The sequence below is a fragment of the Trachemys scripta genome, chromosome 3, assembly GCF_013100865.1.
Source record: "Trachemys scripta elegans isolate TJP31775 chromosome 3, CAS_Tse_1.0, whole genome shotgun sequence".
NCBI classification, from domain to species: domain Eukaryota; kingdom Metazoa; phylum Chordata; order Testudines; family Emydidae; genus Trachemys; species Trachemys scripta.
Window position 1 is genome coordinate 125,461,048 of NC_048300.1, and position 24,805 is coordinate 125,485,852.

At 39.3% G+C, this 24,805-nt stretch overlaps 1 protein-coding gene across 1 annotated transcript in view; it reads left to right on the top strand.

Annotated features, from left to right (window-relative positions):
• Positions 1-24,805, top strand: part of PREP (prolyl endopeptidase) — a 168,364-nt gene that overhangs the window by 130,527 nt on the left and 13,032 nt on the right. The window contains exons 11-12 of the mRNA XM_034765960.1: positions 17,866-18,002; positions 24,175-24,269. Of these exons, the coding sequence (XP_034621851.1) occupies positions 17,866-18,002; positions 24,175-24,269 (232 nt within the window). The remainder of the gene's footprint in view (positions 1-17,865; positions 18,003-24,174; positions 24,270-24,805) is intronic.

The window sequence follows — 24,805 nt, forward strand, 5'->3', positions numbered from 1 at the left end:
GGTTATCATTGACATGAGCCAAATTCAACTGCTGTAGAAGGGAAAGGCACTGTATTACCAATCCCTGGACACATCCAGCCTCTTTGGAAGGCTGATGCTGAGTTTATTGACTTTTTTTAGTGCTACATTAAAGGTGTTGTACAAATCTACTGAATAGTATTAAGTAATGTTAGGTCCCCAAAGAATCAGTGAAGAGTAATATACACAGAATAGTCTGTTATGTCTCTTGCAGCAATAGACTCAGAAAGCTTATGGTTCTGAAATTACATCTGATTTGGAGAGCAACAACAATTGTGTTTGGCAATGAAGCTCACATTTCTTGTGTTTTTCCCAAGCTTGCATAATACGATGAGTTCCCTGCATTAATGGGCATATGCTATTTAATGTGTAGTTTATATGGAAGTCTCTTTTGAATGCTGAATAATACTCAAGGTAAACAATTTCTAAACCTGGTTGTGGTTAGAAGGGACCAATGTGTATTCCAGAATTTTAAGGCAGAAATAAGTATTTTGGGGTTTCTTTGGTTGCCAATCCAGTGAAAGATAGCACTTTTCTGTTTCCTTTCCCAATCTTTTTCTCTCCCTGCACATTGGATTCCTTGCATATATCTCAATTTCTGGCCATTTTACCCCAATGAATAAAAACTATTTCTAGGTGTCTTCTCTCTTTAATAGATGGTGGTTTTGGTGAGAATAGAAGAGAGAAAAGGGGGGGAAACACTTGTTCTCTTTCCTGACGCTTCCAAAAAGTTTGAGATTTCTCCCCTTTCTTTACTGCTTCAGGACAGCATCAAAATGCTGTTCATGGATTCCAAGGCCACAAGAGACCATTATGATCATCTACTCTGACCTCCTGTCTCACACAACCGTAGAACTTCCCCAAAATAATTTCTAGAGCAGATCTAGAACATCCACTCTTGATTTAAAAATTGTCAGTGACAGAAAATCCACCACAATCCTTGGTAAATTGTTCCAATAGTTAATTACTCTCCCTGTTAAAAAGGTACACCTTATTCGCAGTCTGATTTTTGTCTAGCTTCAGCTTCCAGCCATTGGACTGTGGTGTTACTTTTTCTGCTAGATTGAATAGGCCGTCATTAAATACTTGTTCCCCATGTCGGTACTTACAGACTGGTCACCTTCTCTTTGTTAAGTTAAATAGATTGAGCTCTTTGAGTCTATCACTGTGAGGCATGGTTTCTAATCCTTTAATTATTCTCATGGCTCTTCTCTGAACCCTCTCTAGTTTATCAACATCCTTCTAGAACTGTCGGACACCAGAACTGGACACAGTATTCTAGCAGTTGACTGTTGCTGATGTCATTGCCATATTTGACTCTGAGTCTCCCACTCTAGGAAATCTGTTAATAATTATGGGCAGAAGGGATTGTAAGCTTCTCCACAGTTCCGTACCCAATTTAAACTACTATGGTAGTGTACAGAATTTCTGATATAGCAGGATGTTCCAGTAGCCTACCAGAGCCTTCAAAACAAACATTGCTCAAAGGAGATTGGTTTGGTTTATTAATTTGCTTCAGGTGCAGATCTACAAACCCCAGGCCTTTAAACACACACTTCAGTAGTAATCCGTAAATGATTGGGGTCTGACATTATAATTACAGCAGCCGAGAGAGGATAAAATTGGAATAATTCCAGTGCCCGAATCAATCATGGGTATGGATGCGATTTTTGTCACACTAACGTTAGGCAAAATTCATGGGGCAGTCATGGTAAAAATGTACAAAATCAGGGTATGATCACACTGGGGCTGGTGATGTCCATGATCAAATCATATCCTTAGTCATAGGCTCCTAAATAGGAAAAATGCATGATGGCCATGAAAGAGTAAGTCACAATTGTGTAGGGGGTCCAACGTGTACAAGAGCCCTGAAATTCAGTTGGTGGCTTTAGCCACAATAATGGTAATTGTACAGTGATTACAGTAATCAAAACCATAGGATAATTAGTGAAGTTTATAACTTGTGCACTTGTAAATATTCATATAAAATGCAAATAAACTTAATTTATATTAGGTCATCCTGGAAAAGTTCTACTTACCCACTTGCTCATGCCAGAAACATTTGTTTGATGGGCAAGCCATTTGTTATTTTGTAATAATTCATCATCATGGTGGATGGCAGGCAATTAGGGGCTGATCAATGGCACCTTACTGGGAAATTGCAGATCACAATGTTGCCAAAACCTTACACAGACCCACTGAAAATAACTAGTATGGCTACTAATACAAACATAATTATGGAGGCCCCAAGAAGTTTACTAAGACTTCATAACTGTAAATTCAAATAGGCAATATGAGTCAAAGGAAAGGAATTAATGGGGGGGGTGATTGCATATTATTATGTAAGATATAGTTGCGGTTAATCCTTAGCTATTTCTATTAATATGTATCAGAGGGGTAGCCGTGTTAGTCTGAATCTGTAAAAAGCAACAGAGGGTCTTGAGGCACCTTTAAGACTAACAGAAGTATTGGGAGCATAAGCTTTCATGGGTAAGAACCTCACTTCTTCAGATGCAAGTGAATCTGAAGAAGTGAGGTTCTTACCCACGAAAGCTTATGCTCCCAATACTTCTGTTAGTCTTAAAGGTGCCACAAGACCCTCTGTTGCTCTATTAATATGATTAGCTAAGAAAAAAGATGCATACTAAATAATGATGTATAACAAATTAATTAACATGATGAATTCATACTGTGGTAAAACAGTCTTGAAAGTGGAAATGGGCATATTTCGAGGAACCTCTCAGAGCCTCAGTGTTTTGGGGAGCTTTTTGGTAGCCTATATCAAAATGAAACAATGTTCAAAGCCCTTTTCTCAACAGCCTGTTGATGTTCTTGATGCAATAAACAAAATAACCTCAGTTTAGAACATGAGAACAATGGTAGTTTGTTAGCAAATTTATGACAACAGCAAAGGAAGAGTTACGCCAACTTTAATTCAGTAGCAAGTTATCTCATGAAAAGACTAGAACTGAGTTACATATTCTCATTCACTGGTCAAAAGACACGACAGGTGAACCTCAGGAAGTTTGGACTTTGCATTTGGATAAAGATCCAAAAATTCAAGTGAATCCAAATTACTTGAATCTGTGGAAAAACTGTGCTGGAAGTCTTGTGTGAATAGGCTTTCTTCTCATTAGATTTTATCACTCCTGTATCATGCCATGGCGCAAAAAAAAAAAATCACCTTTTTTTTTTTAAATAATATCTGAGTATTTCTGCACCTTTGTAAAAATGGTTTGTGTCAAAAATGACCAAAGATCACAATTATCTCTTTCCACCCATCCCCCAAATCCAGTTCAATCGCTAATTACAAGAGTTTGGGTTTGGTTTGTTGTTTTAATTTTTTTTCCTTGCTTGTTAGTTAGCTGTCTTTAACACAAAACAAATTCATCAGTGGACAATCTTATTAAAGATATTTTAGTTAGCATCTTCATTTAGGAGTTGACTTAATTCTGTTAACATATAAATACATTACCCATAGGTATTTAAAGTATATTATCTTTACTTAGATTAATTATTTCTGTTCTGTCCTTGAGACATTTCATGGAAATTTATGGGGTAAGGGAAGCCTGTTGAAAGTATCATTAACATTCATAACAACCAGTGTTTGAACTGCTAAGATGAACGATAGCAAGAAATAGAAGGTCTCCATAGTCCTGGACTGCTGTTCTCACAGATAAGAGAAAATATGTGTTCGTTTTTCAGCTAATATATGAACTAGCATCAAAGGTGACAGCGTGTGGTAAACAATGGTAGCTGCTGACAGTAGGAAAGACTGATGTAAAGTGGTATTCCTCATTAAGAGTCATTGCTTATGTGAGAAGATTTCTATGTGTAGAGGAGTTTCAAATGTAAGGCTATGTCTAGACTGCAATTAAAAACCCATAGCTGGCCTGTGTTAGCTGACTCGGGTTTGTGGGGCTTGGGCTGAGGCTGTTTAATCGTAGTGTCTGCACGGCTGCACTGCATTTAAACAGGCTCTGGGCCTGAGAGTTGTGAGCCTGAGTCAGCTCACATGGGCGAGCTGCAGGTTTTTTATTACAGTATACACCAGGGGTCGGCAGCCTTTCAGAAGTGGTGTACTGAGTCTTCATTTATTCACTCTAGTTTAAGGTTTCGTGTGCCAGCAATACATTTTAACATTTTTAGAAGGTCTCTTTCTGTAATCTATAACTGAAGTATTGTTGTATGTAAAGTAAATAAGGTCTTTAAAATGTTTAAGAAACTTCATTTAAAATTAAATTAAAATGCAGAGCCCCCCAGACCGGTGGCCAGGACCCAGGCAGTGTGAGTGCCACTGAAAATCAGCTAGCGTGCCGCCTTTGGCACGCATGCCATAGGTTGCCTACCCCTGGTCCACGCATACCCTAAAAGGCCAGGACTCCTGAAATCAAGGAATGCTTCAGTTTAAATATTCCCTGGGTTTCCCGTCTACACTTTAGTGTTTGTTTAACTCCATTAGAACTCGTAGTTCTGGAAGCTAAACTACCCAGAGATTTGCTGAGTTACCATCATTATTTTTTTCTCTTTGGTGATTTAACAGTTTTGGGAATTAGAAAGAGATGGGGGTTTTTTGCAATGTTGTTTGCCGATGGCCCAAGGAAGAGATCACTGTAGACTACCCATTATATCCACAGCATCATGACATACTTTAAATTTTTTACCATTCTTTTTGGTTTTTGTTTCTCCCCTAGCCCCAGAAGTATTACAGCTCTGGGTCACTGTACTTTTTGACATTAATATTATCAGACCGAAGAGCCAGAAGTCCTAATATGTTGTCCTGTGAATCAGACCATAAACTGATATTGCTACCAGGATGCATTATTTTATGAGTATCTCCAGTGCCATTTTTTTCTCTAAATATTGCTACAGCAGTGTTACAGGAAGTCATTCTTAGTATTCTTTTCTGCTTTCTACTGTTCGTTGGGTTACTTTTCTTCAGGTTCATCCATGGTTTTCAGATTTAAAAACAATGAAGTGTCATCTCTGCAACATTCTAACACAGGAGGTGCTCACTAGGAGATGCTGTTGAAATCAAAGTACCTGATCCTTAGTCCTTTTGTAACCTACCACCCTAGGGGTTACTTGAGGGGGGGGATTTAATTTCTCTAACCCATTAACAGGGATAATCAAGTTTTTCCATTTTTGCTTATGTAGATTGGGGGAAACACAACCTAAACTCAAACCCAAGTCTAAGACATAATGTTGGTCCTGATTGAGAAACCTCAAATGGAAGGGCATCACAGGCTTTTAAGTCAGCAAAATCTTTGGTATAAGCATTTGCATGCGCTGGGGTAAAATGTGTGGAACTGGTTTTGAAGCATGTACTGGCAAATATAGCAAATCCCTGCACATTTCTTATAAAGAGGTAAGGACAAAGAACCTCATAATTATTACTTAGAAATGGTAGTGCCCATTGCCAAGATTTTTGAAAGTGTGAAGCCTGGACATGACCACTACCACAATCTGCCTTATAAATAAACAACAGTAATATTGTATATATTAAAGTCCTCTAATCTCAGCCTTTATTAAGAAAGAAATAGGGGGTTGCTAGATTTGAGTGTCTGCTTCAAAACTAGAAAAGTAAGTGCTTGGTTAAATAACAAACCAAAAAAAATTTCTACACAACTTCCAAGCACACAGGAGGCGGCCACAAAGACTACAGTGTAGAGGTAGTGGCTCTGGTACGCTTTGCCAAAAGGAGCAGTAAAATCCAGTCAAGCCTTGCCACCAGTTTGTACAAACAGAATCTCATGGGAACACATCTTTATCTTGGTTACAGATGGCTCGTAGCCACCTCCTCTCCTTTGTTTCAATATTTTTTAAAGCACCTGTCGTATCATTCAGTATGCTATCCATTACTGTTGCCAGTTGTTTAGCTGTATCACCTCACTTGGAGAGTGTTGAGAGGAGGACAGTGAAGAGGAAAAAGGAGTTACCAGTGTTGTCTAAGATGAATTCTTGTCTACATCATTATAAGTTGAGCTGATTTTCTACATGGAGGTGATTGTGGTTGTGTTTTGGCTTTTTATCTGTCAGTATAGTATTATAGTAAATCTCTTGGAGCAATCGCTTCATTGAAGTAAAGCCTTGTTCAGGGTGGATTTGATTTATTTAAATCATGATTTAAATCACTAGTCAGGAAGACTCAATGTAATCATGGTTTTCTACATAAAAATGCATTCTTGTTGGTTGTTATAACCTTAATACATATTCTTCACAACTCAGAGATAGATGTAGGTTTCATTTTTAGAAGGTACACATTATACATTTTTAAACAGTGATTTATTTTGAAAACTTTTCAAATTAGTTTTACAGCTATATCAGAAAATGAATGATTGTTTGGTTGTTTCATTTACCAAAGATAATTGAAGCAGATATTTATGAAGTCATTGGGAGGTGAACTACCTCCAATTAAACAGGTTAATCATATTTGGAAGATTTTCTTGCCATGCTGTATTAGGAGGAGAACATCACCAGACAGACATTTAAATTATTTTATTTAACTAAAACAACAACGTTAAGTATTCTGGATTTTTTTCTTTAACAGCAAACATAAAATATTTTAACAAAACAAGCATGTGTCCCTCCTGTCTCACATTTATCTCCAGACTACTTCTCCTTGTCCAAATCTATTCCACCCCCAACAATCTTCTATTCATTGAACTTTTTGAAACTTTGCACTTTTAGAGAGAGGTAAGTGATTGACTCTGTGTACACAAATTTGCAGAAGGACAATAGAGTTGAGATCTGTTATTTCTCATCTCTATATATTTATTTATTTTAAAACATTTTTGCTGTTAACAAGCATGTTACCTCTGGAGGTACAAATCCACAGTTTGAGAACTGCAAAACTAAGCATCTCTGATAGTATCTTCTAAACCAGGGATCGGCAACCTTTGGCACGCAGCCCGTCAGGGAAATCCGCTGGCGGGCCTGGCCAGTTTGTTTACCTGCAGCGTCCACATGTTAAACCGATAGCAGCTCCCACTGACCATGGTTTGCTGTTCCAGAGCAACGGGGGTTGCGGGAATCAGCGGCCAGCACATCCCTCGGCCCGCGCCGCTTCCCGCATCACCCATTGGCCTGGAACGGCAAACTTCGGCCAGTGGTGGGCGCTTTAGATGGGGGGGGGGGGTTCCCCCTCAAAAAGCATTTTAATAAAAAGAAAAAATCCTATTTAAATTTGAAAAATTCAATTTTTTTTTTAATTATTGATTTTTATCTATCCTGGCCTTGTTTTAATTAAGGGAATCAGGCTACCAGCTGTTAATTACAATTTTTTCTTTGTAGTAGCTTGCTCACATTGTGTTACACTTTATATGTATGTGTGTGTATATATGCACACACACACAGAAATCATGTAAGAAAGACATAGTGATCTCCATTTGGGCTAGAAACTTCAAATAACTTGCCCCTTTTTGTTCCAAGTGCAAGGCTTACTTCTTCGACCTTGCCTTCACTAATATCAACACATAGCACAGTGTACATTTTAATTTATAACAAAAACAAAAATAAGACACCAAAACACTACACTGCACACACAATTTTCCCTCTGGGGAAACGATGACAGAGAGAGAACAAACCACACATGACAAGTGTTAGTTGCATTACTGGAAGGGTCTCAGATACCACCATGATGAGGGCAGTAGAAGAACCTTTATAGAATGGTTTAATTTTCTATCAGATTGTTAAAAGCATCCTTTATCTAGTGGCTCTTTAAAGGGACTGATTTGGTGCATTTTGCCACTTACACCTTTGACACTTGATATTTATGCAAAGGGAACAAAACCTTTCATTTAACCAAGTAAATGAATGATTCAAAAATATTTTTTTTCTATGCCTTCCCTGCAGGATTTCTGAACTTTGATTTATTTTTTTCTCACTTTCTCCCTATTCCTTCTACCACCTGGTGAGCTGCTTCCCAGCAGCCATTTGCTGCTAGATTGCTAGGCTCACTAACGAGGAATGTTTCTAAATGACTATCTTCTGGCACTTAGCCTCCATCAGCATGAGACTGCTTCGAGTCCCAATGGGTGGGTGGTAAAATGATCTCTTCTAAAGAGCTTCTTGATTATTTCTGTAGTGATTTTGCAATTATCTGTAAGAGGTGGTCTTTGAGGCTTTTACCTATATGAATTTTTTACTATGCCCAAGTTACTTTGGCTCAGGTCCTGCCCAGTGTTAGGGCAGCTTTGCATCCATCTGCCAGTACAAAGTTGTCTTAAAGCCAGTGTAAGAGGCCACTGTAGGATTCCTCCTGCATAGCAGGAAATCTCAAATAGCATGGAGCTACTGTAACAGCTCTCCCCCACCATTCCTCCCACCGCCTGGTACATATGTATGAACAGAGAGAGAGCAGGTCTCTTTTATACTCTGTCAATTTCTGTCAGTGAGAATGGCCACTTGGTCCATTGGCTCCTGACACAAATTTATCCTGAGGACTGGACTGCTGCCAGCATTGCCCCAATATTAGTTGAGACATCCTGTGATGTGCTAAGCACTCCTCAGCCACAGCCCAGAATTTAGGCATTCATGATACCGCAGTGATGAGGGCCACATAAGAACTAGACTAGAATAGAGTGTAGAGTGGTTTTCTCAATGTTAACACTTGGTTTTAAAAACTTGGAAACCAGAGCTGAAATTGTGGCTCCATGGAAGTCAATGGGAGTTTTACCATCGACTTCAGTGGGGCCAGGATTTCACTCCAGGTGTCAAAAGATTAAAGCCAACATTTCAAACTTGGCTACTTAAAATTAGGCTCTTGTGGTCTGCTTTTCAGAGGTTTTTAGTGTACTGGCAATTCCCATTAAAGTCATTGGGAGCTGTCTGTGCTCAGCACCACTGAAAATCAAGGCACTTTTATTTAAACATCCAAGTATAGATTTGGGTCCCTAGCTATAGCCACAATGGTGTGAAAATTTTCTCCAAGAGTTCAATTTCTATAACTGCATTCCTCCAAATATATTTGTGTGGGTTTTTTAAAAACTGTGCAGACTTTATTAAAGGTACTGTTGGTGCCCGATCATGGTAATTTGGGGATATAATATTATACCACAAATTTCAAACTGTACACCTCTGTGGTCTTCAAACAGAGTTATTTTAAACCCAATCAAGGGTCTCCATTTCATAGTTAAGCAGGGAAAGGTTTTGTGTCAGGTTGGGCACTTGAAATTAAATTTAAAAAATGAATTTAAAAGAAATAAATAGGGCCTATTCTTCAGATTGCTAGTGCATTAATTTTAGGACCCAGTAATCTGTAATCTTTACTATAAAAACTCTCTAACTTTTTTATAACATCTTGAAATCTAATCCTTTTATTTTCAACTTTTTTTTTTTTTTTTTTTTTTAAATTTCAGGTACTACGCCTTCCCATTTGTCCCTTGACAATTTTTGTGAGTTTAAAATCAGATTTTCCTATTTTTAAAAAAATCTTCTCCATTCATGCTGTGTGTGAGAGACCTACACACACAGGAGGAGAAACTGGCTAACTGAGTGATTAAACAGGGGAAACAGTGAAGAGAGGTATTCATAAATTGCTGTCACATGAAAGAAGCAAATATGTCACAACAAGGAAAAACCTGAAAATAAGGTGATTTTCTTCCGCCTGCCCCTTAGTTCACTTTCAATTTTAGTAATTTTAGGTATTATAATAGTATTGAGAGGATGGGGGGAAAGTCAGACAGAAGTATGACTTTTAAATTGACAGTGTCCCTTTAGGTGAACTAACTGTAACAGATTTTATAATTACTCACATGAGAATTGTTTTGGTGATTTTGGGAGGTTTTTTGGTTCGATGTGTCTATCTCAACTTCGGCACCATTTTTTTTTTTTTTTTTTTTTTTTGTGAGTGATGGAAAATTGTTATCTACATTCATTCTATCCTGAGTCCTTTTCATGTCACACCAAAAGCTAAAGTATGTAAGCAAAGTCTATACTCTTGCACGGTTCTGGAGGAATGGAGCAAAGGACACTACTTGTCACCTTAGAGGTTGAGTTGGATAACCATAGATGCTTTCCTTTTCAAGGGCTATCTGTTTCATATATAACTGAATGGCAGATCTCCTATGCTGTAAGTGAATCTTAACCAAAAGAAATGAAGGCTTTCTACCTATTCCCCATATATAAAAAGCTTTCAAAATAACAACAATAAAAGAACAAAGACCTGTACAAGAAGTAGGGGGTAGGAGGCAGAGTCCCGTGTGGTAGTGTACCTCGGGCCCTAGAGTGCCTTAATAAAACAGAACTTATGTAGCGCTGAAATGCTTCCTGGAACAGGTGGGGTTTTTGGTGGCAAAGGTGTGCTCTAGACTTGCATTATTTAGGGGAGCCTTCAAAGCCTAAGGGACAGCGTAAGAAAAGGTACAAAGTGATGCGTGAATAATGGGAATTCTAGAGAAGCCAGGGTGGAGAGTGAAAAAAATTATCAAAAAAACACTTAGCCAAGTTGCCTTCTTCATTGAGGATGATGACTATGCAAGATTTTAAGTTTTAAAACAAAGCCATCTCTGGAATGCAAGTTTCTGTAACGCTTGGATTACTCAGAAATGGTGCAGAAGACTTTCTTAAAATATTTGTTTGATTGGAAGTCTTTTGTGCTTATTTCTTATGCTTTTCTTAAGTGTTCGGGATCCTGATTCTCATTTACACTAAAACCACCTTGCACTGCTCCAACTGCATAAAGGGTCCTTAAGCTCAGCAGAAGATACATTTACAACCACTCCAAGGCTTCCTTACCCTGCCAGAGCAGCACAAAGTGTCGTGTATAATAAGAGTGCTTTCTCAACTCTATAGCACCGTTTGCTGCAGGGCTATAATTTTGAGAGTGGTTGTTTTTAGTCTTCCCTCCACCCCATAAATTAGTCATATGTAAGTTTATCTCATAATGTAAGGAGATTTGATTGAAGCCTTGTCAATGTTTTCTTCAAAAGTTTATTTATTTATTTGCGTTTTTGGTATATACTATAGTTGCAACAGACTTGCACTCTATTATTAACCATTGCTAATATTCTTTAATAATACATTGTAACTAGCACAAGTGGATCTCTCCTAGCTCTGATAAAACAGAAACCAGTAGTACCCTTTTATAAACATTCTCCAGTAAAAGCTGTCAGAGTCTAAAATTAGACGTGAAATACCATCACTAGACATTCTTCCCTCTGTAGGGCTTGCCCTTTCCAGTTTACCTTAATCTCTCAGATAGAAGCACTTCCCGTTATTGGTCCTATGAATAAACTGATAGACAGCACCAAATTTAAGGTGAGATTGAATCAGTTGAAAATAGTCTATTTGAAGAAGCGTAAATAGCTTCACATATCTCAGTGTCTCCTGAATTGATTCCTCACCCCCTGTTTGTTCATCCTGGGGGGAGGGACAGGGGAGTAATCATTATTTCAACAAAGATAGTTGGAGTGAAACACTTTTAAATTCTGAACAGCAGTGTCACCTTGACGTGCTGTTTTTCTTTGTTGTCTTTTCATTTAAAGCAGTGTTTAATCTTCACTGATGATAATGATAAAAAAAAAAACTCTTAAACCAGTCTTCAGACAGTTGTTAGAAAAGCTCAAGTTTAGAATGGGGGAAGGGAAATTACTGACAGCCTGTAGTCAAGGGAAAGTAACTGATCTACCAACAGCAGTCACTTGGTGGGAAGATTTGGAGGGCCAGATCCTCAGCTGGTAGAAATTGGTGTAGCTCCACTGGAATCAATCGATGAAGTTTTTAGGAAGTGTTTTCCCTGAACCTCTCGGTACTGGTCTCTGCCCAAGCGATTTTATCTCCACTGAAATACTTTAACTCCTAGAAGTTTTTAAAATAAGCATTTTAACAAAACAAAACAAAAAACACCTACCCCAAACGAACAAAAAAAACCCAAAACCCCTTTTGATAGCTTTATAACTTTTTAGTGATTACTGGTGCATGTTTCATGGGTGACGCCTGTGGTCATGCCAATAGCTAGAAACCGTTTTAAGGTGGGCAAAAATGATGTAAAGCTTTGTCCCTAAATTTCACAAAATGATATATGATATAAACTGGAATAGTAAATTAAAGAAAACTTTTGTAAACTTCCCAGGGGTAAGTTCCCAGAGGTATGCTTTATTTGTTTGTTTCATTTGTGAAATTACTTGTATTTGCTTAGCCCCTCAGGAAACAAAAATTGGTGGGGGGGTTTTAAGTGAGATGCCATGAAGGCTTTGTATTTCACTTTACAGCTAGTGCTCATGATAAAGATACTTACTAAATACCATGTGTTGGAAAGGATCATATTTCTGTTGGGGCTCATTGGATAGCTGTAAAAATAACTCCTGTTTAGTGTTCAGTGTGGTGTCATAAACATGAGGGTGTCTCACTTTCCTTTGAAAACAGGCAGCCGTGTAACAAATGTCATTCTGCTTTTGTTTCTTTTTAGTTTTAATTAGAATAGAAGCTGTAAATAATGATGCTAAAAAGCTCAGCCATGAAGAATAACTTCTTCAGTTAAATTGTCATTAACTGAAAAGTTTAGGACAAGCGGTTGCTAACTGGTGATGCACTCATAAGAAGGTTTTTTAATCCAAATCTTTAAATATTAGAAATGTGGATTAATTACAAGCATCATCGTGAATAAAATGGAAATTAAAATCCTTTTAAAAACACTGCATGCTTGTTAGAACAAATCTGACTGCATTCCTTGTGATTTAAATCTTCTATTTATCCATAGAACAAATACAGCATAGGTAGAAACAGTGCAAACTACCACACCAACATGCCTCAAATCTAATCTAGTGGGGCACTTCTGGGAGCTAAAATACACCAAAATAATTGGTTTTAGTTCACACTTTTTGTTGTTTGGGTGCAAGTCTGTGTGTGGGTGCTCTTGTTTTGGATTAAGAATGTCTTATATCAATTTGGCTTAATTTGGTTTTTATTTAAATCCAAAATAGGACAGGCTTAATGCTAAGTAAGATTGTCCACAGGCAGACTTGCACTGAAATAACAAAAGGTGTTGTTGGGTTTTAATTGTTAGTGTGTAGACAACCACAGGAGTGAGAGAGAGAGAGAGTGCATAGAGTTCAGCTTTCAGATTCATACCATCCTTTGGCAGTCTCAGAAAGGTAGTTTTTGTGATATGGTCACTTGTCTGCTTGGGAGCAGACATCCTTAGACTCAGTTCATAAAGATCAGTGATTTTCAGCTTGTATGTCAGAGCTGTTATGAGTGGTCTGCAGAGAGCCAGCTGGTTCTCTGTATTGGTACTCCTTGTTTCCAGATGCTAAATTTTGTTAAGACATCTGAAATACGTTGAATACTTATCTGATATCACTTTTACAAGTCAGCAATGTATGTAGTTGCCACTATAATATGCAATCAGAAATGGAAGGGGAGGCAGTCTATGCAATTGAAAGGGAAGTGGTCCTCAAGAAAATCTGTTAAGATTTGGTACATACTGTGAAAAACTGAGAACCCCTGATATAGTCTACTGAGCAGCAATTGGATGGTAGCAACATTTGATCTCTACCAAGCTGAGACTTGATTTGAAGCTGCCACCAAAAGCTTGAGGTTCTATCTCCCATTGCCAATGTCCTGGCTCATCCAACTTCTTATGATCATTTTTTCCAATAAGTTTAACCTGATTTTTTTTGTCAGAAAATTCCAAAGTCAGGGATGGCACTCAATGGTCAGCTTCTACCCTGGTGGGGAGTACAATAGCCAAGACTGCCAAATGTGACAAATTTTGCACGACATTCCCAGATTTGGTTGCCCTGTCATGCATTCCCACATCTCAGCAGAATGCCTGTGTATGTTTATGTGTCTGAGCTGTGGGAAGACAGCAAGTGTTTGCCAGCGGTTCTGCCTTTCTGCTACATCACATGGGGCAGATCCTTGAGTTTCCCTCATGCTGTTCCCCATACTGGAATACAGCAGGGAAGGAGCAGATGGGAGGAGCAGTCTGCTGCAGTAGTTGAGAGCAGATGCAGCAGCAGAGGCCACACAGCTAGTGAGGGTAGAAGATGAGTGCTCAAGACTGGCCCCCATTGCCCACTCCAGAATGCCATGTCAACTCCCCCAACTACTTCTTAGACAACCCCACCTACTTCCCATACAGTACCCGAGCATATTAGCCACCTACCCACCCCAGCAATCTCAGAAGCCTTCAGACAGAGCCCAGAAACACAAGCACACCAACACCACAGCTGCAGCTGTACCTGCCAAGTGTTCTGCAGCTCCATGCCCTACCCCTGGCCAATGCTTGGGGGCAGGTGTGTTCTTCATAAGTTGAAATTTATGGTTGTATGCCCTTCAGCTCATTAAGTGATTTTCATAAAATGTCACATGTGGAGCTGCACAGAACTTGTCAGTTATGAATAGAACAAAGTTATAGTGGAGTGCTTGATCTTATTCCTTAGTCTGTGGAGACAGTTGACATCTGAAAGGTAAGGAAGACAAACTGATACAAAGGTATGCTCAAAGCCAGTTTGCAGGAGCTGGGAAAGCTCATAATGTATATGATACACAGCAGTTTAGAACCTTTGAATCCCTAAACTAGGGGAGCTGGAGGGAAGAAATTGGTACAATTTATTACTAGAGACCCATGAAATTTTTTTTATATAATTTTGCATTTTATTTTTTGTGAATTTCTTGTTATATCATTTTTTCCAAATTCTCCCCCTCCCCACACCAGCGGGTCGGGGCCTGCCCCCCAGGATGGGAGTGGGCAGATCCTGAGCGGCACTGCAACCCCATGTGTCAGGTCACAATGCCAGTTGTTCAAATTTGGCGCGGCCACCCTCCCATCATCATGACAGAGGGGTGACGAGGCCAGACCTGAGCAGCACTGTAATCCCATGCACAAAGTTGCAATGCCCAGAGCAGGGATCCAGGACCAGCCTGGAGGGGCAGGAGCTGCTGCAGAGTGAGGTTTTTCATCATATGTTGTTTTAATCATTGTTTTTTGTTTTATTTTATATTTCACATTTGCAAAAAAACACAGGGCTCTGCTTGCCACTAACAACATAAAATGAGCTACGCTATTTGGTGGATTTCAGAATAGTGTGCAACCATATGTTAGGTGCTGTAATACTCATTCACACTGAAGTGAGTGGCTTAATACAAAGCCACTGCCTTGGAATTTCTGTGCTCTTATGAACTGAATCAGCACCATCAGTTTAAGGATGAGATACCCCCAACTTTTCCCCCAGATTTAGCAGGATCATGGTAGCCACAAAATCCTTGTCCAAAACTCCAACACAATGGTACTTTAGCCTGTTTGCAGCTTGGGGGAAGATTCAGACCTGACAGTCAATGATAGCAGCGAAATGCCCCATCTCCTGAATTTCCCTCCAGGACTTTTCTGCCTCCACAACAGCTGGCGGCTTAGTGAGGCCTCCCTGCTGCAGAGCTTTACTGAGGGAAATTCCAAACAATTTCCAATTTCTGACTAACAGCTCGGCTTTGTAATGTGTTGGTCTGATCCGCAGCTCTGTCCCAGGGCTGCATTGATTTTAGGGGTGATTGTCCCCTCAGCTGTGCTTCCCCTTTTGAGGTGTTTGCAGCAGCTGGTGCCCCTGCAGGCTTAAGGGAGAGAGTTAAGCTGAGAAAACCCAGGGGCAAAAGGAAGGGTCTGTGTCTCCTGCTTCAAGCCTTTGAGTGTCTTGTTGGAGAGCTTGGCTGGCTCTGTGAGCAGAATACTGTTCCACCCGACTGCGCAGTTCAGACGGGATTGATTCAGCTCCTCTTTCTCCCAGGAATAAAATACACCAGACAGGATTGTATAAACTGACTCTGGGCACCTGGCTTCAATCCTGGACCCAGTGTAGTCCCAGGAGTTTTCGTAGCCCTGGTCTACACTACAAACTTTGTTGGTATAACTACATCACTGAGGGATTTGGAAAATCTGACCTAACCATCGGCATAAACAGTGCTATGTCAAAGGAGGGCCTCTCTCGTCGTCAAAGCTACCGCCTCTTGGGGAGGTGGAGTGCCAATGGGACAAGTTCCCGTCAGCACAGGTAGTGTCTTCACTAAGTGCTCCATCGGTGCTGCTGCACTACTGTAAGTGTAGATAAGTCCTTTGGAGATGAGGCGTTCATTTCTGGATGTAGATTGCTATTTCTATTTTTATATTTCTGCCAGATGTCTTGTCCTTGGTTTCAGTGCATTATTCATTCATCTTAAGAATTCTTCATGGTTTGTCTTCTGTATTAAAATTTTGTGAGATTGTAACATCCACGATTATTTAATATCCTCCTGTTCTTTCTTACTCCACTGAATAGCATAAGCCATTTTTCAGTCCATTAGCCTTACTTAGTCAAATTACTTGAGATTTGTTTTGTTCCTCTATGCTGTATTTTCTTCTGCGTTCTTTCCCACCAGGCTATACAGCATCATCCTATTATTCATAGTTAGGTATGTACAGTGCAAAGCAAACAATGGGTTGCATGCTGGCCATTTTGTCACTTCCCACCTATTTCACCACTTCAGCCCTTTCACCCACCACAGTCTTGACATTTGTACTTCTTTAATAATACTTTCTGGTTTGTATTCCCAAACCAATTTGAATTTGTTATAATAGTTTCCTATTAATTTTTTTTTAACCTTGCAAATCAGCCAGTTCTAAGGTCAAGTGTAAATGCTTTTTCTGAAATCCGTGTGTGTGTGTGTGTGTGTGTGTCCCTTACTAGATTATACATTTTAAAAATGTTCAGTAGTCTCTTTCCATCTCAGTGATTTCATGACTATAAAAGTGTTTAGAGTTAGACCTAAACTGTTAGACCGGTCAAAGATCACTCTGTTGCCTAAAATATGATGTGTGAAAGTGACTCTTCTTCTGATTGGTGAAAAATGCTGTTAATACAAATGTAATAATGCTGTTGTGGCTAATGATGGAACAGCCATGGGCCAACCCAAGAATATCCACAATAAAAATAAATAAAACATGAAGTTTTTCAAACATAAATATTCCTAGATATGTTACCATGGATTTTTAAAATGCTGCTGTCTGCCACTCATGGTTAAAATTGTGCTTTTAGGTCCCAAACTCCAGTTGACTTCAGCAATCTAGGATCAATCCCATACAGGGGCTACATTTTTATTTTATTTTATGATCCTTGTTTAAATACTCATATGGTGTCACGAAATCTCCAGTTATCCTTAGTGGGCTATCACTAAATTTTTACCATAAGCTTATCAGTTTCTCCTGTTGCTAGTGCAGCAACAGTATCTGGAATTTGGAGATGTAATTCTTAAAAGAATTATTTGTCAGCTTCTGATAGCTCTAATTGAGTAGGCAATCTTTTGGGGAGCTGCTGAAGCATTAAATTCATTGAAACCTTTGGCATTGGTCAACATTTTTTGTCACAAGCTTCCTTCTCCTGCCTCTGTTACCCTGCTTTCCTTCTTGTGTCAATGTCTAGTTCTAGTATTTTAAAAATATATATTTTATCTTAATTTGTAATTTCTTTCTTATTACTGGTCTTTCCTGTTTGTCTCTGTAGCTTATTATATTTCTTTTGTAAAGTTTTCAATGACCATTAGTCATTTGAGTAAGTACTATTCAGGGTGAGTAAAGGTAGCAGAATCATGCTCTTAATAAGGTGTTTGGTCTTATTTTGGTACATATTTTTTAAAACTGTCAGTCAAGTCAGGGACAAACTATTTCACACGCCTTGTGGATGATGATAGCAATGTCCTTCCTCTATTTTTTCAGTAACAAACTATTAAATTACGGGGAAAAGGCTACAGTTCGACAGTTCCCAGACTTCTAGCTGTATAAAATAAAAGCGTAGAAATAACTACTTGTGACTTGTGAGTTTTCATAGTTCCCAGCACTAACAGTACTTCCAACATCTTTCCTCTGTGTTATCCTAGGTTTTCTACCCCAGCAAAGATGGTACCAAGATCCCAATGTTTATTGTCCACAAGAAGGGAATTAAATTGGATGGATCTCATCCTGCTTTCTTGTATGGCTATGGGGGTTTCAACATATCTCTTACTCCAAGCTACAGGTAAGCAGGACATTTTTGACAGCTACTGTTCCAGCACCTTCCTCTAAAGTATCTGGTGCTGGCTACCCTTAAAGACCGGTTTCTGGGCTAGATGGACTTTGGGTCTGATTCTGTATGGCAATTTTATGTTTTCTTTTGTACCTTTTTAAACAGAACAAATTAGCTCATCATCGGGGTGGGGGGGAGAATTACAGGATGTGTCCAGTCTGTGTTTTCCCTAAAAACATTTGCAGCTCTTTACTTCCTTCAAACTAATGATGTACTAGCTACTGAAAAAGCTTTTCCCAGTGCTAAGTCCATAAGTGGATGCACATGGTCCCAGAAGCTTGCCAATGGGAACTTTCCTTCTCATTCAAAAAAATAAAATATGATCACTGTAACGTAATAAAAGTACAAACTAGCCTTTTAATAAAATATGGCAAGATCTTCTCTGTGTAGGAAGGCAAGAACTGCCAGCACAAGCTACCGGTACAAATTCTCCTTCACTAATACTGTCTATAGCTTCCTTAAACAATTCTGGTACACTATTTTTGGCTGAGAGATTAGCTAATTTCTGGAATCTTTAAAAACATGCAGGAAATGCTGTTCACTTGAATCTGTTATAAATGAATTAATATTAATATAATAAAGAAAATCTCAACCTAGCATGAACTGTCTTATTTTAAAAAAGAGAGAGCAAGAGGCCCAGCTAGGAACCCAATATTATTAAACATACCTCGCAATCTTCAATGTATTTATTCTTGCCACACCCCTATGAGACAGGGAAGTGCTATTATTCCCTTTTTGCAGAGAGAGACAAGTGACTTGCTCGAGAGCACACTTGAAGTCTGTGGCAGAACAGGGAGTCAAACCCCAAATCTCCTGTGTCCCAGGCTAGCACCTTAACCATTGGAGTATGGACTCACTTCCTCAGTGGTTTCCTCATTGCACTCAATGGGATTGCTTATGGACTTAAAATAAAGTATGTGTTTAAGCACTTTGCTGAACTGGGACCTTAAAACATATCTTTTATGCTCAGTAATACAAATATCAACGTGTGTAGAACAGAGAATAAAAGGGAGTGTGTAGGAGGGTTTCTTTTCAAGCAAATCAATGCATCAAAGATCAAAAGTGGGAAGTTTAAAACAGGACTTCCAGTCCATTCTATAGTTCTTGAGCCACAGACAGCAGCCTGCTTGACCCTTTAATAATCTTTAAAAAGGGAAGCAATGTTTACTTCACCAGCAAGTGAACTCTTATTGTAGGCTTGCCAAGTTATGACACTGGGATTATTTTACAGCTTTCATTACAAAGCAAATCCTGCTAGACACAATTTCTAAAAAAAAAAAAAAAAAAAAAAAGCAAGTACAGGATAAAGGAAGATTCTTCAGACAGTAGGTTTGCATCTTGTCACAAAAATAATCTATTATTAAACTGTCCTGTTAAATTTACATGCAATATTAAGAGCTACAGCAGTTTGCTACATGCTATAATTCTTGCATTAAAGTTGGCAAATCTCATGAAATCCTTTGCAGACCTCATTCTTTCATGGTTATTGTGACTATATATTTTCAGATAGCATTTATAATTTTCTGGTCCTTCATATCAAATACATTGTGTAACAATGGACCATACTCTTATGATGTATCATGAAATTATCTGAATGCTCTTTTCAGCTGTCTTCCAGAAGCTACATTTTTAATTTCCTGTGATTTGTGTAAAACAGAATTACATACACTAAATAGGTTTTTTTTTAAAAAATATTTATGTAAAGAAGGTTCAACCAGTGATGTGTTAGTTCCTAGTAGGATGTGATGCACTGTAATATATTGGGGAAGGTGGGGTGGGGAGATAAAAAAACAAATGCTGGATATATTTGATTTAGAGTCTCGCAAAGTACAGTAAGCATGCCTGCCTAATGCTCTAGGCATTTTTGACAATCTTTTAAGAATACACTAATTAAATAGACCCATCAATTCCCCCAGATCATATAAAATACCCAGTGACAATGTTAATATAATAGAAATTAACTAACCCACACACAGTCCCACACTAGAACCTTACATCACTACTTACCAATCCTTCCCAATACCTAGCTCCTCATGGGCAAAGGAGGGAAAGGAGTGACCTTATAGTGCACCCTGAAAACTAAAAAAATCTGGCTGTTAGAGTTGGGGAGGAAGTGAATTCCAAAGGCCATGGAGAATGCCAGTCATTCACTTTGTCAGACTGATGGAGGAGATTCAGCTTAGGTGCCTCTGCTGACCGCAACTGTGGCCACACGTCAAGGAAAGAAAACAGTTTTAGGTTCCAAGCCATTTACAGACTGTATACAGAGAGAGAGTTATTGATAGATGATGGAGATGAATAGGTCATTGTGTTAGGTGAGTATCACCCTGAAAATATCTCCTCCCTCCTCCATTAAAAATATATCACTGACTTCAGCTTGTGATGCAGAGTGTGTTTCCTATAGAGTAAATTGATAAACATATCATATTGCTTTTAATTATTCACAGAGAATCCAATTCACAAGACCTCACAAGATTATTTATTATTTACATTGTGGTAGTGCTTAAGAACATCAATCAAGGACCAGAGGCCTGTTATAATAGGGGTTGTCCAGACAATAACAAAGGAGGGTTTACAGTCTGTATGTCAGGACACGACAGGTGGATGAGACAGACAAACAGGCTGAGTTGAGAGAGTGAAATTACACGACAACAATATAACAGTAAAACAAAACTCAACTCATTTGCATACAATAGGTTGGAGATTGTAGTACTACATAGCCCTTGCCTAAGACATATATGGAAATAAAACTAAATGTAATGAAAATTTCATCATAGTTTTCAGCTTTTTTTATTATTTCTGGTCTCCACTGAATAACCTAGAAACAGAAGGGTTTCATTTTTTGTTAAGATAAATATTCAAGATTTTTATTTGATCTCAGTGCTCCTGTAACTTATCACAAATCCAAGTTTTTCCAGTTTCTTCTTTTCTTCCTGGGGACTCTGTTTTTTCCGTTACCCTTTGTACAGTCAAGTAAGATGTCACCCAACTAGTGTTTTATATTATTGCCTTTTAAGCCTGAGGAGCTAGCCTTGTAGGTTTGTTTCTCTTTGAATGAGAAATTATAATGAAACTCAGAGATATTCTTAATGCAATCTTGTTTATTAATAAAAATGTACATTAATTTCCTTTTTCCTGATCGCAGTAGAAACAAATGTCAGCAGATCACTCTAGCAAACTGTGCCCAAGAATCTCTGTCTCTGTGCTTCCCTTCAGTCACACACTCTCAACACTTGCAGTCTTGCTCCCTTCAACACACAGCTTCCAATTGGTCTCTCATAGCCCCCTGGCATTTTCAACCAGGAAAACCCTTATTAAGCCACCTGGTTGAGCGATGCCCTGGCTATTTGGCCTGGTGCTTTGGGCAGTAGCTACGTTGTGTATGTTGGCATTGTATTTTGTTGTTAGCAATCTTCTTTAAATGTATCGTATCCAAAAAGGGAACTGCAGCTGTTACTATGGTTACTGCTCACTACATTTTAAGGAAACTACAACAGCATAGGATGAGTTTAGGTCAATAGATCCAGAAGTAAACACAAATAAGTAACAGCAAACCAAAGTAATTAACCCAGTTAGAGTAGTACTTTATTTTTGGATATAAGCATGCATTTTTTATTTTTTTTCTCTCTCTCGACTGAGCAGCTGGATTTAGAACCAATTCTAGTAGAATACACACTGTAGCACTGTCATCAATTATACAGCCTTCATAGTCTGTATAGAAACACCACAGCTAAAAATTGTGGTAAAATTGATGGCATTCAGTGTGGGCTTGGCAAAGCTGTGAAAATATTATTGAAAACCCACCAGTAATACCTCAGATTCTGCACATCACCCTGAAGGAGGTGCCATGTTTTACCCTGTTGCTCTGTATGTGCCTTTGTAGGTACAGCAGAACCAGTTTCTAGTGTATACTGAAATGTTGATTGTGAAGTAAACCATAAATCTAAATTGCCATCCCTGTTACAGGGCCAGATTCTATCAGGCCCTTAAGCAAGAGCATAGTGTGGAGGAAGGGCATAATGACCCCTTTCAGAGCACACATAAGGGTCAGGCAAAATAGCAGCCACTGTGTTCTGCAAAGCACAGGAGTTGCTCCTGCCCTGCTATCTCTATGGCACCAGGGCCGGCTCCAGGCACCAGCTGAGCAAGCAGGTGCTTGGGGCAGCCAAGGGGAAAGGGCGGCACCTCAGGCTCTTCAGCAGCAATTCGGTGGAGGGTCCTTCGGTCCTTGGAGGAGGGAAGGACCTGCTGCCAGATTGCCGAAGAAGAAAATGGTGCGGTGGAGCTGCTGCATATCATGATCGCAGCTTTTTTTTTTTTTTTTTTTTTCTGCCACTTGGGGCGGCAAAAACCCTGGAGCCGGCCCTGTATGGCGCACAGCCCCCCAAAGGAGGTGGGGGGAAGGCAAGTCCATGGCTTTTTCCTCCTTTCTCCCAACACATTGTCCCACCACACAGGAGAGAGAGAGAAAGTTGCATCTGTCAAAAGAATATCATCTCAGACATGCACAGTCTGTGCATCCAAGATTTCTTGGAAACATTTTGCCTCCCTGAAGCAGAATTCCTTACAATCTCCCTCGTATAGTCTGTGGCTAAAGGCACAGTCTTCCCCTAATAAATATCCACTTACAGTGAAGTTGTTCTATGCACGTGGGGTAAAATGTTCAACATTTCTAAGTAACTTAGGAGCCTATTCACTGAAAGTGAATAGGACCTTAGCCTTTGTATACCAAGGGCAATTGACAGAAAAACTAATGCTGAATACCTTAGATCCTTTTTGAAAATTTGAATCACAATGACTGCTCTGTTAAAGTTCCAATGTTTGTATACTTTTGGTATGGGATGAATTCCCAGTTTGGATTTGAGTTGTACAAAAAAAGGCACTGATAGTGAAGTATTCAGAAATTGCTTCTGTGATTAACAAAACAACTTGGTAGGTGAGTTCACAAGAATTGTGCTTCTTTAGGAAGCATTTGACAGCAAATGCATGGGAAATGACTTTTCAGAAATATTTCTGAATGAGTCTCATAAGTGGCATCAGGCTTAAAGACATAAAGACCCAATTCTTACTTATGTGAGTTAATAAGACTGATTCATATAGGAATGGAGTTGCCTACAGGGGGAAATCTGGTTGGGGTTAATTCCCATGTTTTACTATTCTCCTTGGTGCTCCTGGTTTGCCACCTAGAGCTCTGGCTACATTAAGCTTTTGCCTCAATTGATGGGAGGCCTGCTTCCCTTCCTGCTTCCTTTTTGATTGTCAGATATGATTTAAGTGACTTTTAATTAAATCTCTTTTTAAAAGATATTAATGACACTAATATCTGAGTAATTTAATATTGAGATATTTTTATATTACATTAGCTTTCATCCAACATCAGAAAATACCAGTGAGGTCAGCTACCGAAATTTAGATTTTAATGTTCTTATACTGAACGATGTAAGTAAACAAAACAGTTTTGTTTTGTCAAGAACTCCAATGTATAACCACTGGTACAAACATTGGATGTAAGAACATGATCTCTTTTGCAAATACAGCCTTGTAAATGTCAGAGGCAAGTGATATTAAATACAAATTTAATGCCTATTCAAAGACTTCTACAATTCCTAAACAAAGCCAGGCCAAATGGTGGCCTTAACTTTTAGCTCTTGTTCATTTGTTAGCAAATAGGTTGCTTCTCTGAAGTTGCAGATGGCTCTAGACACGGTGGAGGAAGAGTTTAGAGAGTCTACATGGGGGGGCATATGTGTTGCAGAGCCTTGCTCCCCACACTGAAGAGTTGGGAGACTATCAAGGAATAGAGGCATCACCAGTGGATCTGTGGTTACATAGATCTGCTGGCCACTGCCCTTGAGGAAGGCTCTTGGAAGAAGATTGGAGTAGCTTTGCTTTCTTTAGAGAGAGACTCAGAGCAGTATCCCCATGGAACACTACTGAGACAAGTCTGGCTACACGGGCTTGGCAAAGAGGGAGGATTTAATCCTTTATATTGTCACATACATTATGCCAGACTCTCTCCTGCATCTAACATACCCACAGCATCGGGGCGAGGAGGGAGAAGAGGTAGACATTGGGGGGCAGGAAATGCAAAGTAATCTACTAGCTTTCTGTTTTTCTCCTTCAGCGTATCAAGACTTATTTTTGTGAGGCATCTGGGTGGTGTTCTAGCTGTGGCTAACATCAGAGGAGGTGGTGAATATGGAGAGACCTGGCACAAAGGTAAAGTGTTCTGAGTACAAGAACAAATAGTGGTTTTAGCAGTGATACTGACAAAGGCTGTGTCTACATTGCACAGTTAACCCACATTATTGTGCTCCTGGGTGTAACCTCGCCTGGGTGTGTGTGTCCCTATAGCAAAGCCATTCTTGTGTTACTATGTTCTCAAAGTTTGTGCACCTGCCCACGTGTGCCTGGGGGCATATCCCTTGGTTCTTTGTGCAAGGATGCTCTGGGATTCTTTTCCAGTCAGTTGTGGGAGAACTTGTCTGCCCTTCAAGGGAGAAGGTGGGAAGGCATGTGAGTGATGAGCCTGTCCTCACTACAAAGTGAGCAGCTTGGAGAGCCCATGTTCTAACCCACATCACCAGCTGGATAAGGTAGCGTGGGCTTAAAGCACCTCCAAACCTAGGTCACAGGCTTTTCTGTATGGATGGGAGCAAGCTTGAGGCTAAACCTCTGATAAGAGCCCAGATTAACTGTGCATAGTGGACATATCCAAAAATTGTCTGCCTTTCTTCTCTCACTCTTTATTTACC